Consider the following 22,640-nt stretch of genomic DNA (forward strand, 5'->3'; position numbering starts at 1 on the left):
ATTATTGCCTTGTTATGAGAAGAAGCACAGAAGCAAACAACAATTGAAGCAGCAATAACAACAACCACAACAACCACAACAACAACAATAAATCGATAACCACGTTAACTCTGCGGCAGACATTTTTCCAAATTAATTATAAGCGCCACACATAATTAAGATTCAATTCCATACCGAGACGCATAGACATAGACATATTTTGTAAATCAGCTAACAACAACAATAACAGCAACAACAACAACAACAATAACACCAATAATACCAATACCAACAGCTATTATGACAACAACAGCAACAGCATTAACAGAAATAATATTGCGTAGGGCAAAAGTATGAAGTAGAGCTTACAGCAGAGTTCATATTGTTGTTGTTGTCGTTGTCATTGTTGTTTATATCATTGCAATGCACATAGCTTTGGTAAGATTTGGTATTTCGCTCCAACTCTTTCAATTGCAAGCGAATTTATTACACTAACAACAAAAACAAGAAACACTCTTCAACTGAAAAAGCTTAAACCAAAATAACAACAATAACAACATTTAAAACAACAACGAGTGTAATTGTAACTAGAGTACGTGCCATCATTTTAATGAAAATGTTACTTTACACTACAGCTTAATGCCCTAATTGTTCTTGTTGTGGTGGTTGTTGTTGTTGTTAATGCTGTTGCTATGTTTTTGCGGTTTTTATAGTTATTATTACTACTAATGTTATTTCATAGTTGTTTTTGTTTTTGTTTTTGCTTGTATGCATTTTGTTTTCTTTATATGTTAGTTACAGTGTTGGGGTTAATTTCTTTCTGTAATACATTGTCATACTTCTTGATGTATGTTTAGTCAATTGCTCTACTATGGTGTAGTAAGGAGAAATGTGTGGAGTGTGAAGGAGAAATTCAATTATATGCATGTAAATATATGCATGTAAATTGTTGTTTAAATTGTATTAATTGCAATTTTGTTTTGTTTTAATAACAATTAAAATATCAGTTATTTTATAAATAATAATATAAACGTTTAAACAAAATAAAATTAATTTATAATGAATTAATAATTTACAATGTCATTTCAGACACAAAAAAATAAGTGAATATTATTTAAACAAATACTGAATATTGAAAAATTTTTACGTAGCAATTATTTTTAAAAATATTTTATTCTTCAACTCTCCAAACTTCAACAAATGAATCAGTAGACGCACAAATTACGCACAACTGTCGACTCTTCGACAAAATGTCAATTTATAATACGTTATGAGCTGAACAGTTGTTGCAAGTAAAAACTGGTAAAAACTTTTTCAAGTTAAAGTTAATAAATTAACTTGACTTTATATATAACATATATATTTACTGTTAGCAAATTTTAATTTACTAATTTAATGATTAATTTATTGTCAATTATTGTTTTTGGTTTTTAAAGCTTTTTTTGTTAGTTGAACTTTTCAACTTCTGTGCCAAAAAGATTAATGATGCACATAATTTGCACATACATAAAACATATGTAGACTCAGTTTCTGCGATGTACGTGTGTATGAGTGTGTGCTGTCTCTCAATCTGTTCCGTTTCCCCTTCTGACAGTTCTGACTTCGCATAACCATAATAATTCATATTTCATATAAATTCACAAAAAACGAAAAAAAAACACAAAACCAACAAAAAATGAAAAATTGTTTTAAATATAAAAAATTAAGTGTTTTTTTTGGATTTTTTTTTTGTGGCAACGAAACAAAATGAAACATTTGCACATCTGTTTGATAAAGACGTCGAAACCGAAAACAGAAAGTCCAAAGAACAAAATATACAAAAAACAACTGCTGTTCGCAATCTCAAAACTACAAGAAGTGAAACGATTCAATATGTCAATTTGACTGACTTGACTGACTTGACTTTGCAATCAGTTTATCGCAACGAACTCTTACAACCAACCAACAACAGCAGCAAATATACTGACATGAGCAACATTGCTATTACTGCTGCTGTTGCTGCTGTTACTGTTGTTTTTGTTTCTGCCGTTGTTGTTGCTGTTGTTGATGTTGATGTTGATGTTGCTGATAATGTCTTTTGTCAACAATTTGAAGGAAGCAAAGAATTTTTCGCTTTTTTTTTTAAATGAGAAATATTAAGATTTTAATAGGTAATTTCAATCTTTTTTCTCTTAATGTTTATACTGAATAGTAAAGATATTTTTTCCAAAATGCGTTTAATATGAGATGACAAAAGATATGACAAATAAAACTAAAATTAATTAAAATTTCTTTAAATGTATTATTATAAAAAAATACTTTAATTTAATTAAAATACTTTAATTATTTAAAATATTTTTTTTAAATATTTTTTTAATTTTTTTTCAATTTATTATTATTATTCAATTTATTATACTATCAAAATCAGTTACCAATTATATAAAATAAATGTAAAACGTATACATAGTTAAGTCGCGCTTGTCTACTATCACTTTCACCACTATATCGGTAGCAAATATATAGTAACTAACTATCTATAAGAGAGATAGATACTCTTAAACAGAAAGTTTAAGTATTCGATTGCACATGATATTCTACAGCGTAGGCCCCATTCGTTAATACCATGCTCATACCATACTTTCCCTTTCAGTTCTCTATCGTACATAGCTTTCCACAGCGTAGACCCTAATAATTCTTTTTTTGTATATCAAATTTTTAAATCACAATATCTGTTATGTCGACGCGTATGGCACGGTGATACACAAATTCACATCCACATAAGATATCAACAGCAGATCGCAAAACTATAGCTAAATCAGGACGCTATAGTTTCACTTTTAATATTCTATTGTCCATGGTATTCCACAGCATAGACTGTGGTCTTTATGGTGAGTTTTTCATATCCTAGTTATCCTAGTTGTACATAGCTTCCATTAGTATGGTTCCCAATAAATACTTTCTTTAATTTTAAGTTTTGTTTAAATTTTTTTTATTAATACGAGTATAATAAATCTCTTTGATATTTCCGAAAAAAAAACCATTTTTCATATTTAAACAAATGTTAATTTGTAAATTGGTTTTTCCGAGATTCATTTGTTATAAATAAATAAGTGTGTGAATATTATTCATTGACTGATATGGCGAATGAAGAAATCTGAGAGCCACCTAAACTCGCAAGAAGTTCTCTTACTCATAATATATGAAAGGTTAAAGTCTAAACTAAATTTCAATTAATAAAAAATTGTCGCCATCTGCATACAAACACAACGAAGGCAATTAAGCAGTTCAATAGAAAAGTGTATCTGTATCTGTATCTACAATTGTGACTAAAACTCGGCATAAGTTCATAGGCACCATGTGCAAATGCTTTTACTTCTTAAGTAAAATACTTTTCTTACGATTTTGTTTTTTATTCTAGAATTTCATTATATATTTGAGAGTATATGTTTCGATTTTTTTTGTGGTGCTTTGCACTTTTGATTTCTTTATTGTTCAATTACCTTACATTTGCATGCGCCACGAGATACAGATACGATTACAATAAATAATAGTAACAGCAGTAAAATCAATTAAAACTGTCAATAGCTTTGGCGCCAACCATAATTTATTTGAATTTAAACTTTGTGGATATTGGAGAGCTGCGGCTATTGTGGCCGCTGCGGTAGTTGCGACACTTGTGACAGCGAAGTCATCTGCACATTTGAAAATTAATTAAAACTTAAGTTGCTTAAACTTACTTGATTGCTAAATTGAGCTGTAGATTGCTGTAGATTGCGGAATATGAGATGTGAAGAATTTCGAGAATGCCCTGTTGTGGTGCAATACTTAAGATATGACTTGCAGAGATACTCGCACTAATCTGTGTTACTAGGAATTCGCTGGTCATGAAATCACAGACTAAACTAAACACAAAGTGATATACCTATTCTAATAATAATGCTCAATGGTGAGTTAGCTGCCATCTTTTATTATGTCATTTAGAAATTAAGTTTAAGTACTTGAACTTGCTCGGAATTTTAAACTCATAGTTTGAAATTTATTTTAATATGAAATTGAGAATATAAACTTGGGTAGAAGAACTTCGAACTTTAGTCGTTGGCATTGATTTCTAGTGTGTTTCATAATCGAAATGCGCAGCTAATTTCATTCATAAATAATTCTAATAATTGAGTAAAATTAAAATTAAAATATTGTACAATTACTATAAAAAAATACGTTTCAGAAATTCCCAGACTGATAAGATTGTAATATACTCTATATGTATAATGTATTGAAGTACGTACAAGAATTCAAGCCTGTCTTGCCGTTCAGTCAGATTGTATAATGAGAGGAACACATGCTCTGTAAATTTATAGTAAAAAAAAAACAAAATTATCTATAAGTCATGAAGCTGAGAAACGTGTTAGACACAAAAAAAATAACTCACAATTGATAACCTTTTTCACACCAAAATACTATACGCCTCTGAGCTGATACTCGGTATTAGATTTGAAAATTTCATGATTAAAGATATTTTCACTTGAAATATTCAAGATACTATAATTTTCATGCACGTTTTTAATAAAAATTCAATAAAAATAAAAAAGAATATTAAAAATAATACAAAACAAGTTATATCAAAAACTATTAAAAATAATACATAAAAAAAAAATTTAAAGAAAAAAAAATTAATAATTAAAAAAAAAAAATTTAGAAATAAACATTTTATGTCCAATGAACTGCTTTGTAACTGTATCTGCTTTATATAGAAAAGTGATTAATAGAAAAGAAATTTCATTAGAAAATTTATTTTTATAAAAATTTACATATAGTAAATCATTTATATTATATGACTTAATTATAATTTTAGAAAACAAATTTCCAATAAAAATAAATCTTAGTAAGAAAAAATTAAAATTAAAATTAAAAATAAAAATAAAATACAATAAAAGAAAAATATTATAAAAATAATTGCTAATAAAACAACAAACTAAAATAATTATAAGCTGGAAATATAAAAAAAAATTTTTTAAAACTTATTGAATTGCCTATTTGCTCTCTCTTTCTCTCTTTCCCTTTCTACGTCTTCTTCCTTAACCATCCTCTCCATATGACAAGAAAAACAAAACTTTATTTACTAAAATAATTTAACTTTATATATTTACAAGATACTTTGTGCTTGACATCAGTAATATCAATAGATTTATATACATATTTTTATACTTATATATTTAAGATTAATTGAGTTATGGCTTTTTAATAGTTGCAAGTGCTGAAGTGTATTTATAATGCTAATTTTTACAATTTGCAATTAGTTACAGAGAGATAAATCTAAACACACTTACCTAATCACAAGTCATTGAATTTATCATACAAAACTATAAACAAGTAAGTTGTACATATATGCCTATAAATATTTAGGTGTAGGCTATACACTGTTATGTACTTTATAAAATGTTTGCAATATTAAATAGTACATTTAAGTTGATTGCATATATCATATATTATAATATACTTCGTATACTATGGTATATTACATATAGCATAGAAATTCGGCTCATATTTTCTTAGCAGTCAGATCAAGAGCTATATTGCCCCTAGGCGCCAAATGTAGAAGCTGCGACTTGGTACATAGAAGAAATAACTAGGTTAATAAATGTTCTAACGGAACACTTGACTATAAGCCGTGGAGCTTGCCTTGTTAAATTTCCTGTAGTACATGTCTGCTGATGCTTAAAGGGGATGCACAGTAGCATCTGTTGTATTTATGTCCAGGCTTCCACTATTTGATGCCTCATTTTTTGGTACACTCGGTAATATTTTGAACCTTAGTATTAACCAGACAATTACACTTATCAATGCGTTCGACTCGTTCTATATTCCTGAGGAATGTGAAATCAAATGACTTTCTTGACTAATTTCTTGTCTAATTGATATATCTTCCTCGTATAATATAAAGTAATATGGAATATAATAAGGTTAATACTTTTTGTTATGCCACAGATTTGTTAATTTTATATATCATTTTATATATTAATTATTTTAATAGATTATTGTAAAATACGTGTGTTATTTGAATCTCCAAGTTACTCTATATATTATAATACCAAGTACTTAATATACCAAGTATAACAGAAAAATACCAAGTACTTGAGTTGATTTCTGTTAATTTTTTTATTTTCAATAGATCCATCTATACTCTTATTTGTCTCGAAATTAACTTATGTTTAATTGAAAAATAGTTAATTCTTTTATTTCAAATGAAGTTTCGTAACATAAACTAAAAACTAATTTGTAGATTTGTGACAATTATTGCAACATCTCCACTTCAACTGCTTCACACTTTGGGAATTACGACACCTCAGATGTCAGTCAATCCATGAGAGAACGTCACCGAAGCGAAAGAAGACACAGTTACAGTTGTCAACTTTGCTAGGCTTAACTTGATTTTAAGCTAACTCAGATTAGAAATTAAGTACAATTTTATGGCCAAATACCAGAAATATGTGAAGTCAAGGCACGTATATTATATGCGATAATAGGTATACTATTAATTACGAAGAGCAGAGTAAAGAAGCGGTTTTGCTAGTAATCTGCCATAAAACGTCTTTTAATTACTGAAAACTAATATTTTGCAATACGAAAAAAAAATTTTTAATTAAGAAATATTTTTAAATATTTTGAAAAACTTATTTTTTAATTATAAAAAATTTTTTAATTTTTTAATTATAATATGAATTTGCACTTAATTAAGTAATTCATTATTTAATTCTATTTTAAACCAATGTAAATAGATGTTGACTACAACAGCTTGGAAGACATTGTATGACATTTTAAAGGTACTTAAACGGAATGATTTGAAAAAAAAATAAATAAAAGGAAAAATACTTCATGTATAAATATGTAGTATTATTAATAAAATTATTAACAAATATTTGCTATGTCAATGTGCAAATCAGAGTCTGTCACACACATCCAACTCAGTTGCAATCACTCGTACACAGATGCAGTTTACCGCAATCTCTGCCTTAGTTGAGCTTGAGTTTGGGATTGAGATTGAGATGTCGTAATTATAATCGCAAATACAACAAATCGTTGTTATGTTAATTAAATTAATTGCTTTATTAATAGCACTTATTTATTTACTTACTTATTTTAAATTGAACTCTTGATTTTAATTTATACGTTATTTTACAACAGCAAAAAAAAACAGTAATTTTTATTTAACGACACCATTTACAGCTAAGAAAACTGCAGGCAACTCCCAGGCAAGTGAGATTGCAGTTTCAAGATACTTTTTGATTGGCGACTGTTAATTAGTGAAGTAGTTTTCATTTGATTGATGTTAACATGAGCTTGAATTTGGCATAAATGTCATATAAACTTTGTAATTGTTATAAACAAACACTTTTTCTATAGCCATATAAAAGAGAACGATTAAAAAATATTATTAATAAGGGAAAGTAATACTAGTTTATCAGTGACCGTATATGTATATTGTGATATTTCATATTTTTTAATAATGCTTTGAGATCCATTAGAAACAGATATAATGTGGTAGTATTTCTAATATAAGAATAATTATATTTATTTATAGTTTAAAGAAAGAAAAAAAAAACTAACAAGTAGTAGTAATAATAAGTTCATATATTATTTATGTAATATTTTTATTTTAATTTTAAATGATAAAAGAATAACAAACATATGTAGTTAATGAAATATAAATTTAATTTTTAAATTAATAATGTTAATACAAGCTAAAATAACTAAACTAGCGATAAATAGCTTCATATTAGTGTGAAACCTAAGCGGTAAGCAGATCTATCAAAAAGAGTTCCCAAAGTACCCGTTAATGCAAATGGAGGATGAAGATTTAGTAGAAATTCTAACTATACTCTTAGTTATTAACAGTAAATAGCTTCATATTAGTGTGAAAGCTGGGCTCTAAATAGTTCAATCATAAAGAGTTCTCATAGAATGCATTGATGTATAAGGAGAACGATGATTTAGGACTAATATCAGCTAAACTAAAATACTTTAGTGAAAAATATAGGCCGTAAATAGCTCAATCGGAAGCCGTTCTTAGGAGAATTGTTTATGAAAATAGAAAAAAAAAGATTTAGCACTGATTTTGAATTTTGTTTATGTTAAAACAAATCTTTTTATTTTCTCAAACCTTAAATAATAAAATTACATGAGATTTGTATATGGGATGTTATATTGAGATTCGCCAGGAAAATATTGGATTAATACATTGAATTAATGAAAAAATCGCTCGGAAACTCAAAAACTCTACATCTAAAAAACTAGAGAGGAGCAATACTCGACAGTACCTCGGGAAATGGAAAATTGAGTAAACATACATTTAATTTCAAAGAAAAAAAAAAGTGAAATTTAAAACCATAATTTTAATACATTAAAAAATGTATGTGTAAAATTAATATGTAAGAAATATCTAAGAAAGATTTAATAATGTGCGATTATATATCTTCTCAACTCTTAACATAACAGGTATACATAGTTTTTTAATGGTTACAATTATAACACATCCTTATTAATCTTAAATGGAATGCATAGCACTATTGATGGATTTGAATTATTTTACTTGACACACCCAATTTTTTTAACAACAATGTACCAATAACGACAAGTAAAAACACAAAAAGGTAAAAATCTATTGTTAGAATTTTTAAATAAGAGATTAAAATCAAAAAAAAAAAAAAGAAATGAAAACAATAAGATTTCCACACATGAGTGACTTATATCTTAAACGAGGTCGTTTAACAAAAACTATAACAATTGTCAAAGTTGCAGTTAGAGCACCATGACTTCTATAATTCTTTTCGGTTATTCATTGATCTCAAATGTAGTGCATAAAAAATTGCATCATCTGAGTACTGAATGACACTTACATTTAAGATTGGGATTGCTGATATTGTAATAGTTAATACAGTTTTCTATATAAATAAAAATTCTGTTTATTTTTGGTATTAAACTATATAACATTATATTAGTATTATTAGTATTCAGTAAATAATATTGTATTTATATTAAACTTTAGCCAAAAATTCAATTAATTAAAATAATATATAAAAATTTTTGTTGTTGTAGTTCACTTCTTTTCGAAATCTCACTATTAATATTAAACTTTAAAACAAAAACATAGTTTTTTTTGAGAATATTTATATTCTAATATATAAAAATATTAAAATTAGTATTAAAATAATTTATTATAAATTTATAATCTATGATATATTCAAATAAATAATAATAATAATAAATGAATAACAAAAACATGAATTAGAAAGCAAAAACACATTTTATTATAATTTATACTACATATATAAAAATAAATAATTATAATAATAATAACAAACATAAATAAAAAAATTATATAAATAAAAGTATGAATTTTAGAAGTAAAAATGCAGTTGTTATGGTGAACCATATTTTTTTATAATTTAAAATATAAAAGAATTAACATATATAGCACTTTATTAATTTTAGAATAATATATTATAAATAATTGAAAACAACAACAATTTTCTAATATAAAAAACCAATCAGATGATTGCAAGTGCATTTACAGATACCCGCCGACTTAAAAGAATCTTCAAAAATAAAGTTCCCCAAATTTCCACTAATCCGTACATTTATTTGGTTTTGTTTTTATATTTGTACATAGTACATAGTACATATATAGTATGTAATATATTGGTATGTACATCGTACATCTCACAAAACCTTTCATGAATAAAGATTAAAATGCAATAAAATCTAAATTAAAGAAGTGCGGGAAAGTCAAATGCAACAAATGCACCGCGCCGATTGTGTATCTTATATCTTTTGGGTGCACACACATGCCAGAGAGTGGTGGTTAGGCACTTTATGTTAAGAAATAATGAAACCTGTTGAAAGGAAGGTACCACAGGAGCAGCAGGTAGCAGCAACAGTAGTAATAATAGCGGCAGCAATAACCGTAAGGTCATAAGCAGTCAGTCCGTCACTCCGTCCCTCATTCAGTTAGTCAACCAGTTGGACGGAGAGTCATTCAGATAGTTTTTCAGCTAACAAACCAATCAAGCGTATAAGCAAATGTACGGGAACAGAAATGCGCTTAGCAGCTTTACTTGGCTACAGTTGTTGCTAACGTTGTTGTTGTTGCTGTTGCTATTGCTGATGCATTGTTGCATTCAAAGTGCCGTGCCTCCCTTTGAATGCAGCATCTTTCAGTTACTCCAGACAAACACGTATACAGTTTTGAGGTGGGAATATTATATCCTCCACTTATTAAAAAAAGATCTTTTATTTTTTATAAGATTTTTCTCCCGTTCTTTTTTTTTTTGTTATTATATCGTTTTATTCTTTTTTTTTTTTGTTTGATTTCCATTTAATAGTTTATTTTCCTTCTTTATTTATTATTCTTTCCTGGTTGGTCTTTGGGTGCTGCTCGTTATCGTACATTGTAGGATTTGACCAGGTGGATTAGGTAGTGAGTATCATATGCACATGTGTTGCATTTTTATGGAAAATCTAAGGAAAATTTTTGACTGAGTGAAAGAAAAAAAAATAATTAAACGCGGAAAATTTCTTTTGAAATTCTCTTTTCCAGTTAAAGTTTTTTCACTGCAGTGTTACTTTTATTATCACTCGTATTATTATTATCATTATTATTATTCTTACATTCAATATGTTTTCTTTTTTTTTTGCCTTACAGCATATTTCATTATGATTGCTTGTTCTTTATATCTGCTATCATTTTTTTTTTTCAATTCGTATCTGTTGTATCTATAGTATCTATAGTACCTGTAGTATCTGTAGTAGTTGTGGGTTGGTTGATTCTTTGGTCGCTTGTACTCGTACTTTGTTATCGTTTGCTTTCTTTGGCTTTAGCCAAGAAATTCCTTTTAACAAAATTTTAAGAAGCTGTGACATTTGCGTTATTTTCACATAATATTTCAATAAGATGACGTGACTTGATCCCTTACAGGTGTTTTCTATGCCTTTCCCTCACTCTGTGCCGTCGTGTTGTAACAATATTTTTAGGGGTCAGTGAAATTACGTGCGGTTGGAAGAAAATGTTAAGAGTTATTATAAATTTTTATACGTAAAAAAAATTATATTTTTTTTTTTATAATTTTTTATTGGCTTTGTATAGCTGGGAAAATTTAACCGAATTATGTGCATATTTTATATTTTCAAATGAAATTACATTTTTGTTAAGAGTAAAAATTTTTCTGGAAAATGTCAACATTTTATCCTATACCTTCATTTTTATATGAATATAGAATAGAGAGAAATTGTTGTGGGGATGAGGTGCGGCATAATAATTTTATTTGAAAAATTTCATTTGTAATAAAAGGTAAAAGAGTTTCCTCAAATCTTTATTTCTACAATTTATATATACCATTTTAGCTTAAAAATAAATATGTTTGTATTTATTAAAAATACAAATTTACAAATTATAATTTAGCATACATTATACATAAATTCATTTTAACACTTTTTTTATATAAATTTATAAAATTAAATATATAAACAATTTTTTAATTTACTTTCTGTATAACACACTTATTATAAACTGCTATATATATGTACTCGTATTTTAAATTAAATAAATAAATAATAAAATTTAATTTAACCGGATTGTTAATAAATTATAATTAAATTTTATTGAAATATAGGTCAAAATAATAATAAATAAATAATGCTTACATACTGACGATTTAAAAAAAAGAATTTTAAAATATAATTAAATTATTTAAAATATAAATATATGAATTTTTAAATTTTTTTAATATGATACTTGCAAAAATAATAACATGTATTAATAATGTTAATATTTAAATATATTAATAAATAATAATATACGTTAATAATTAATATATATTAATAATTAATATATGTTAATATATTAATAACATATATGAAAAAACTGCTTTGTGTTAAGATTATTTTACTGAAAATTAATAATATATATAGTATTTATAAATAGAAATATTAGAAAAGTATGATAAACAATATAAACTAATAACAACAAATGCACTATATTAATAATGCAAAAACTTTATAAAGGGTTATAATAAAATTTATAATAAAAATCTTATATAATTATAAAAAACTTTATAAATTGTTATAATAAAATTTATAAATAAAGTCTTAATTAATTATAAAAATTATTAAAAAAATTTGTTTAAAAAATTTACAGAAAACGAAGTTATCTTTAAACAAGAGCCCTTCGAGAACGCAAAAGATCCATCGGTAGTTTATATAAAGTCTCTTACGGACTTCGATTCACACTAAATATTGACATCCATACAAACATTATGAAAGTAAATAATTATTATTAATAAATGGTAAGAAAAAAACTTATAATCATTCAGAATAATTATTAAAAAATAAAATTAAACGTTCTGAAACGAGTGAAGACAAGTGTTCTAAGGTAACAGAAAGGACCTATTGGTGCTCCTTTGTGTCTAGCATACTCACGTTTATATCTAAACTTTTCTAGCCAAGTTAAAAAAATGATAAATTATAATTATAAATTATAAATTATATAAAAACTATTTATATGTATATAACAATGTGTATTACTTTCAAAATTTATATTATATTTATTATTTATATTTGTGGCTTATAAATCTATATGAAGGAATATAGTTTTTATATTGTTATATATAGTATTAAATAACTCTAAATACATATATCATTTTATTAAACAAAATTAAGATATGTAATTTCGAATGGGCTATCGTGTTTATTAAAAATGTAATAAATATATATATTAAAAAAATATTTTAAAAATATACATTAAAAAAATGCATATTAAAAATATATTTTAAAAATATTATAATAATAGAATATTAAAATATATTGTGTTTAAATAATACACAATTTTTCACTCTTTTTAAAAAAAATTATATGTTATTATCTCTAATATTTCAAGCTAGGGATATTGTGTTTATTAAAAGTATAGTAAAGATATATATTCAAAATATTATAATATTAAAAATACATTGTGTTTAAATAATATACACTTTTTTAAACTATTTAATAAAAATTATATTTTATTAATCCTAAAATTCCGAGCTAGTATCTTTCTTTATCTTTAGGGTGCAATTAAATAAAAAATTAAATTTATATGACAAGTATTTTACATATATAAGTATTAATTCTATTCCATTCTATTAAAAAATGGTTTGTAAAAATTTTTTAATAAAAAAGTAACACATGATGGATAGAGCCTTGAAATTATTTATGAAAACTGGCAGATTGACCAACACCGCGTTATCGAATCTCAGAATGGTTACAGGCACCTAAGGGAGGTATGCAGATCTGAGTTCAATTATTGCTTAGTCTGATGAAGTGATAATCCAATAATCCAGTCAAGGCGTAAATAGGGGTTTTGAAGCTATCTCGCAGTTAATAGAGAGTAAAAGTGTTCAAGTGCACTGGCTCAACTAGCTTCAACATAAATAATGTTAAAAATTTAATATAAATATAATATAAATATTTTAAAAAATATATTATAAAAAATAAATAAAAAATATATTTAAAAAAAATTAACACATATTTAAAATTTTTTTAAATGTTTACAATATAAATTGTGCTTAAGGCAAACAACATTTTAAAAATAAATTTCAGCAAATGAAGTTGCCACACAAAACTAAAAAAAAAATAAATACCCAAAAAAAAAAATGGTTATAAAGCTTTGCATTTAAGTTTGGTTCACCTTTTCGGAAGGACATGTTGGCATTAACATATGCACACACACAATTTTTAGCTGATAAATACGTGTATGCATATACATACATATGTATATATAAATGTGTGGCTTATAAAGAAGGTAGCATAATATTTTATTTTGAGTTTTTTTTTTTTGATATTTAATATTTGTAGCCAAGTGGCAAAGTGATTGTGTTTTTGTTTTAAAAAATATTTTTTTTCATTTATTTTTAAATATATTTTTTCGCCTTTGGTTGAAACGGCAAAGGAGGCTGTTTAAGGCACTTCTACGTATGTGTGTATGTACGTCAGCGATTATGTATAAACGCATATGAGGACACAATTTATGCTTAATGCATTTTTAACGAACCCGACCGAAAAGTGGCTTAAATATTATATATACCGAAATTATTGTTGTTGATGGGCATGGGAAATGCCAAAAATTTTGAAAACCACTTAAAAAGTGAACTGTTCAGAATGTGTAGGCAAGCGATGTTCGGTTCTTTTGAATGTAACTTTGCTTCCTTATTATGTTTTCATTTAAGAATTTCATATTAAATTTAAAACTTACAGATATACAAAATTAATGATTAACTCTTATAAAGATATAACGTTTTTAAATCTTCGTAGGATTCGTAAACACTTATTATACTTACTTATTATATCAATGTATGTATATCAATAGATGTATTAAACTAGCTTATAAACTATTCACACGACAGAAGTAAATTGCGATATGTGGATTAAATTTGTGTTAATATGACATGCGCTTCTGGTGGCATGCACAAGATATTGTCTGTCGATAAAGTGTAAGAATTGACTTAGAAAGGCTTATACATGTTGCTCAGGTAATTTAAGAGAAAAGATCTTAAATAGACAAACCATTGATTATATACATATGAGCGCACGATAAAGTTAAAGAATTTTAGTAAAGAAGAGGTTCAACCTTTTGAGGTATAAACACTTCATATTACGCGAGTTAATACACACTTACTTCTCAACCTATTGATGTTATTGTTGTTGTATACGGGTTTCTTAATTAAAAACTCTCTACTTTTTCGCTACTCTCTACTCACTACTTTCTGGCGCAAGAACACACGAAAAAGCTTCTTACGTTTTCACACAAGAAAATCGTGCATTCTCTTGTATTTAAAAGAATTATTACAGAAATAGCTCTCATTATACGCATGTCACACTCATTTTTCTATTTGCAACTGGTCTGAGAGTAAGAATGGAAATGTACATTTTAAACTTCCTTTGTAGGAAACTTTAAAATCACAGATAGATAATTTATAATTTGCAATCAGTCTATAATTGATCTATTTTGACATAGTTAAAACACTTCTTCAGTGAGAGAACAATATTTACTTAAGCTTTTTAGAAAAAATATTTTAAATTAATAAGCCTCTGAAGCCTCTAATAACTTAGAAAAATTTTGTGTATTAGATTCAAGCCAGTAAGCAAAAAAAAAACATCTCTGTGTGGGTTATAAAGAGTGCAAGTGTGATGCATTGCCTTGGAGACAATTAAATTAACTAAAGGCACGAACTCTAAGTCTAGCATTTGCAGTCCAATAAATTATATACCATACACACTATAAACTAATTAAATAAATACTCGAATATTTCGTAAGATCACTGATGATAGGTACAAGTATAACATTGTCAATTTTCAATAAATTGATTAAAATTTTTGTTGTTTTTTCTTCATTACTGTTTGAATCCTTCTGACGTATAAATTAATTAATTTTGTAAAATTGTTATAACAATAGTTATTTTATAAAGATATTCTAACATTTTTTTAAATATGTATCTAAAAGTAGAAAATAATAATTGAGCATTTCCAATATATTTCATCACTTATAAGAAAAAAAATATATTAATTTGCATAATTATTAAAATGGAATGTTCTTATTTAAGCGTAATTCACTTCAATTTAGCGAGTTCAAAAAAAAAAAAAGCAAAAGAAACTGGAAATAATGTATTTTAATCTGTGCTTAGAGTTTTTAGAGAAAAATAAGAAATTAAAATTAAAATTAAAATAAAATTTTTTGATAAAATCAAATTAAACCACAAACAGCTGCTCACAATGGCCTCTCACTTTTATGATTGCTTTTTTGACATATATTTTTTATATGCAAATAAGTCACCTTTTAATAAGTATTTCACTTTTTATTTTCCATTGACGTTTTTTTTTCGGTATTTATAATAACAACCGAAAAGTATCTCAAAAGAAATTTGCATATTTTTTAAATTATCCTTAATTGCGTTGCCGTAGTATAATTTTGTTACGGCGAGAAGTTGCTGCTGCACTTGTCGTACGCAAAATATTTGTGTTAGTGTATCTTTATTAATTGATTTTTTTTTGTTATAATTTTTTTTTAAATTGTGTTTAATATAACAAAATTTTTCATTGTTTGAATTTTTTATTATAGCAATTTTATATTACCAAAAAAAATTTTATTATTTAATTTTTGTGCTCAAAAAACTTATATCTTTTTAGGTTATTGGCTTGTGCTTTTGAACTTGAAATTATATTTTTCAGTTGAAATACTTTTTTTTGTCTGCTGTTTTTATTTTTATTTAATTTATTTTTTTTCTCATAATTTTTTTAATATTTTTTTTTGTGTTACAAGTTTAACTTGCTGCAAGTCATTAATATGCGGAAGCAAGTTTAATGTTTTAATTTGTTTTACATGCAGTTTTTCAGTATTTCATCCATTTTTGGGTAAAAAATAATTTTCATATTTATTTACTTTTTTTAAAGCAATCAACAATTTTATGTTACACCTTTTCATAAGCAATTTTCGGCAAAATTAACAGCCATCAACGGACAGTGAAAAAAAATAAGCCAGAAAGTCAAAAAAAAAGTATCTGAAAGGGCCATTAAAGTATGGCATGTGCTGTATATGCATCTTTTTTTTTTTCTTTGTGTGAAAAGTGCGATTTAATTGCAATTTGTGTGCTATGAAAAATTATATAATTCGAGATATATTAATGGCAGTCCTTATACACTGCAGATCATTTTCACGAGGTCCACATAATTTTTTCGGGTTATTAAGTTGTTTTTCGCTCTTGCGAACTAATATAGATGAAGAGATATTACTGGCAGATTGTATCTTGAAAGAAAACGTCAGTTAAACATTAATTTAGTGTATTTCAGTGTCATAGTACGAAAAAGAATTTCTAGATTAAAAATAGATTAAATGCACTTCTATAGAGAATATAAAATAGACCACTTAAGGAAGTTAAATCTATCAAAAGCCATAGTCGTACAATGAAAAAACGTATTTACTCGTATTGTCTATTAGTGTATTGGTTAAGTAAAAGTTTAGTTCATATCAAGTTTGTGAAGTTTTTAAATAACCAGAATTTAATAACTAGAATTTCTTTATTAACATATTAATCAGGCTTAAGACAAAATTTTAATTAAGAAATATATAAATTTTTTGCTGTTATGATCATAAGACGATATAATAATCAAATAATAAAAGTGAAAGGCTACTGATTCTCTAATTGTGGATGAACGCCTACTCATAAGTACCGAACAGTGGCAGAACATACGGGTAACACAATCGTCTTTCTCCTTGGAACTATAACTTCAACGGCAATTGTAAGAGTATGACTAATCGGTTAATATGCTCAACTATTAGACAGTGTACAGGCACTACAGCAACTAAATTACACAGCTAGAACTAATCTAGACAATTTATTTTTGGAACCCAACTTAATGCTATCTTTAAGTTTTATTGTATGTGCCGTTCCATATGTAACAATAAGTGTTTTAAAAAAAATCCTTATATATTAAGTATATTTAGGATTGGACAGCGAACACTGATTCTCACTAATCAATTGATCTAAAATTAATGCCATCACTGAGCTTTAATAAATGTTCCATCTACAATAATTGATGTTTCAAGAAATTTTTTGTATATTTTGTATATTTTGTGATACCCAGTATTACTATTGTTGAACCTTTCCTTCGACAGTTCTCATTTACGCATGTCCCTACTACAGCAACTGGATGTACAAGTAAGAACTGATTTGGACCAATTAGTCGCTTTGACTTTCACAAACCAAATACAAGACTTTCTTGATTAATATATGTTTTACTATTAATAATAGTTATTTTAAGAGGTCCTTCTAAGTTGAGCATTTTTTACTGTCGACATTCTATATTTGAGTGTTTCTCAACCGGTAGTCGGTGAGATGGTTTAAATGGTTCCGTTAACCAAATTTTACAGGTATGGATACATTACCTATAGTTTGTCCACTGAGAGCTCACTTACATTTCATTTTTTTTCCTATTTAAGTTATGAGATTTTATATTTTTTAAAAAATAAATGAACTCCATTAAAAAAAATATTTTATGTAAAGTTAAATATTTATAATAATGGAATAAAAAATTTGTTTAGATAATAAATTTATTTATTTTTTATTTATATAAAAAAAATTTATTTATTTAAAAAATAAATTATTTGTATAAAAAAATATATTTATTTAAAATATTTATAGAAAAAAAATTATTTTTCACAAAATAAAAAAAAAATTTATATATTTTAAAAGTTAACTTATAAAGATATAATTCAGTTATAAGGTAAATTTATTTATGTATAATAATAATATATTTAATCGTATAACAGGAATTATTTATTTTAAGACTACACAATTTATAATAGCTATTTAAGGCAAAAAGATTTAAATTAAATTATTTATTTTTAATATAATTTATGCAAATACAGAGACATTCAATAATTATAATCTAAAACAAGGCGAAATTTATTTCTTTTTTGTGCAAGTGAGTTTACGCAAAACTTTGAAACTTTCACAAATTTTTTTTTTTTTTTGACAATTATTTTTGGTATTTGTACGTCAAGACATTATTATAGATATTTCCGTAGCTAAAAAATTTAATAAATTTCTTATGAATTTATTAAAAAACTGAGCCAGCAAAACTTGTTTCAAAGAAAAAGTCACTCGACAGTGCAGCAAGGCTAAAAATAACCGAAATTAAATTAACTAAAAAGAGACATATAATAAAAAATTAATTAAATCAATTATATTATAAAAAATTTGAACAAAAATATATATTATATATACATTTAAATTAAATTTCTTGAAAATATATTATCAAAGATTGAGTTCATAACGGATGCGCACCCACATTTAACAGTGGCGCCATTTTTTTGAAGCCCCGACAGTGTCGCGAAATACAACACTGAAAATAAAAACAATTTTAGGAAAAAGAAAAAATATTAATTTTATAAATTTATTTTTTAACTAGTTTTTAATATATTTTTCATTTTAAAAATAATAATTTTTTATTAAAATAAATTTGTGCGCTATTAGTTTACTAGTTTGTATTGTCAAATGGTTATACATAAATTAGCCATGCGTCTCAAAGTCAAACCCTGACTTACAAAATTTTTTGTTTTTGTTTTTGTTTTCTGTCTAGAGTAGCGCAGATATGTCAGCTGCGATATATTTTCGAGGAATTCATTGACACTTCGTACGTATTGTTATTTTAATTTGTTTAAACAAAATACACACGAAAAAAACAATAACAATAAAAAGCATTCGAACGCATGTTTACAAAATAGTATCTCATCGAGATACAACCGAACAACCGAACAACAAATGGCAAATGGCAAATGACAAAAGAAGACCTCAGACGCCTACGCGTCTGGTGAGCTCTCAAACGTGTCAAACGGGGATTTTTGCTCGCACGGTTTCAAATTTTAATATGCAAATTTAAACACGAAGCATTAGATTTGCATGAATTTTTCATTATAAACATTAATTTTGTTAAACAATCATATAAAGAAAAAACTAAATAAAACCTGTTAAGATTTCCTAGGAAAAATGTCTAAATTGTCTATTTAACTTTCTAAGCTTCAAAACGCTTCCAAAACGCTTCAAAACACAAACGAAAAAGTTATACAAAATATTAAGAAAAAAAAATTCGTTATCGTTACTTCTCTTAACAAATCTAATATTGCTAATAGCTTTAAAATTTCTACTCGAAATTTAGCCACTTTAACTAAAAAACAACTCTTTTTTTCTTCTCTTGACTATTTTCAGGTTCACCCCATTCAAACGATCGCGATGCCGGCTTTTGTTCAGGCAGTTCAGAAGGTGGCGATGATTTTTCAATTGATCACTCACGGCTCGATCCGAGCAGTCCAACCGACGCCTCCGAGGATTCAGTTGAAGTTAAGGTCTCACCTATTGCTTTGGTGCGTAACAAACGTAAAAGTACCGAACCATCAAAAGTTGTGTGCAATCGTGAAGAAACTACAACAACAGCAGTAGCACCGCTTAAGAAGCGCATACGGTACACATCAACAACAGACTCTGCAGTTGTGCTAACACCACCAGCAGCAGCGACACCTCCACCACAACCCTGGGATGCTAGTCAAGTCTTACCACACGAACTGATGCCTAATCCAGCACATGTTTATGTACGACATCCAGGCGTTACCACTTTACATAGAGCACCAATTAACGATATGGCTGAGCAGCAGGAACCATTGGCATTAGTGCTAAAGAAACCCACACAAAACAACAACAACAACAACACTAACAGCAACAACAACAACAACAACAACAATAACAGCAACAGCAACAGTAACAATAATGTAGAAACACAGAAAACACAAGAGTGTACAGTAAGTGGTACTGCTGGCAGTCCCACCAAAACTTATATAACTAAGAAAATGCAACGTGTCTTGGCGGAAAGTGAGAAATTCCAGGGTACACTCGAAACAGCCACAACAGCGTTACAAGCACGCATTGCACAGCGTTCGGCCATAGCCGCAACAGTTGCCAATGCAAGCGCGCATAACGTTACTAACCTCACTACTGGCAACACTCCCAATGCCACAGCCGCCAGCGTAGCAGCAACGGTCAATGGACGTCCTCAGCAACGCAACTACAAGAATATGACACGTGAACGCCGTATCGAGGCCAATGCCAGAGAGCGTACACGTGTACATACCATTTCAGCTGCATACGAGACACTGCGCCGGGCTGTGCCATCCTATTCGAATACACAGAAACTCTCCAAACTGTCGGTGCTCCGTGTGGCCTGTTCCTACATACTCACTCTGAGTCGTATGGCCGGCTATGACTATAGCGAGGATCAATCGGCACCTTCGATTTCCTCTTGCTTCGATGCGGTCACAGCAACCATACAGACTGAAGGCAAGATAAGAAAGAAGAAAGACGAATAAAGTAAGGGGTGTGGTCTATATATTGAATATTTTTTTATGTGGTTTGTTAAGACTTTTGTATAATTATTAAGTTTTACTTTTAATATTTAATGTTTAGCTGCAAGTTTGACTGAATTTTATAAAAATTTTTGAGAAAACTAAATAATAATAAAAATTTTGCAAAAAAAAACTAATAAAAAAATTGAGTTTCACAACTCTTTTCTTTATTTTCTTACTACCCTCGTCTACTTAAGAAACTTGCATTGCAAAGCTTTAATAATTTTATTTAATTTTTTTTTTTTGCTATGTTTTAAAACTAAATTTGTTTTTCAATTTATATGTATTTGTATTACAATGGAAAAAAAATAAAATAAATAATTTTTATGATATTAAATAAAGAAACTGTTTTACCATAACATGTGATGTTAATCTTAATAAAAATTTATATATTAAAATCAATTTAATTTACAATTCAAAAAATATTAAAAAAAATATTACAAAAACAGTTTTGGCAGATATATATTTGCAGAGTACAAAAATAAAAAATAAGAAAGTAATACTGTATAATGACGTCACTACGAGCAATGCAAAATAATGAAATTTGAATTGTGAAAAAAAAAACTTTTAAAAACTTTTTTGCCATATAAATCCTAGCAAGTCCTTGTTATTAGCAAAATATGTCAAGAAAAAGGAAAAAATATTTACACACAAAAATTTCAAATTTCAAATTTCAAACTTCAACCTAAAAACAAATTAAAGACAATAATTGTGTAAATGTTATATATATGTATAAATAATAAAAACAAAAAAAAACCATTTTAATTAAAAATAGACGTACTTTTCTCTCTAAAATTTTAAATGACAATAAATTACAAATAATTATAAACAAAAACAACAACAAAACTACTTAAAGTTTTCAACTAAACTAAACTCAACAAAACCAAAATAAAATGTAATAAAATAAATTAAAATAAAATAAAATCAAATCAAATCAAATTAAATATTTTCAAATTTTTAAACTATATACACATACATCTAGATACATATATACATATATATATATATATATAAATATATATATATGTGAGTATATATTATTTATGCTAACTGCAGTTACTTTACTTCAATTTGGCTTGTACAAATAATTGTATTTATTATACTACTTTAAACTCACTATTTATTATATATTATTATTACAACAAAAACTCAAAAAATTGTAATTGTAAAATAAACAAATTTTTATTGTAATCTCATTGTTTTTAGTGTATAAGCTAAAGTGCCATAAATGAAAAAAAAATATTTAAAAAAAGTTTTAATGAAAATCAGTTGGAATTTTAAAAAATAAAAAATGTAAAATAAAAATTATGACACGCTTTTAAGTGTTTCAGAATTATAAACAAAACTAATGTTGTTTTTTTTATTTATTAGAAGGATCCTACAAAGACTATAGCTTTCTGAAGGCAAGAATAATCTACACGTTGAAGATTTTTTAACATAAAATATGCATAGAAGTTCATGTGTTAGTATCTGCCTTCTATTAGAAAGCTAAACTAGAGAGTCTAAAAACCTCATTGCCTTTCGGGCACACATAACATAAGATATTCCCCTGTATAGTCGGTTAATAATCACAGTTCTATCTGACTAAGGAATGGAGTCTTCTTGTAGGACAAAATAACAAACTAGCTCTATATGTTGGCCTGTCGGGTATACGTATTATTGCGCTTGTAGTAATTTCTTTCGCATTTCATCTAATTAAACCAAACCGTTT

General features: G+C 26.6%; 1 protein-coding gene across 1 annotated transcript in view; it reads left to right on the plus strand.

The window, feature by feature from the left end:
• Positions 1–20,984, plus strand: part of LOC119661972 (rhoGEF domain-containing protein gxcI) — a 44,594-nt gene extending 23,610 nt beyond the window's left edge. The window contains exon 2 of the mRNA XM_038071500.1: positions 19,743–20,984. Within this exon, the coding sequence (XP_037927428.1) occupies positions 19,743–20,893 (1,151 nt within the window). The 3' untranslated portion in view covers positions 20,894–20,984. The remainder of the gene's footprint in view (positions 1–19,742) is intronic.
• Positions 20,985–22,640: the final 1,656 nt, after the last annotated feature.

The sequence above is a fragment of the Teleopsis dalmanni genome, chromosome X (genome assembly GCF_002237135.1).
Source record: "Teleopsis dalmanni isolate 2A chromosome X, ASM223713v2, whole genome shotgun sequence".
NCBI classification, from domain to species: Eukaryota; Metazoa; Arthropoda; class Insecta; order Diptera; family Diopsidae; genus Teleopsis; species Teleopsis dalmanni.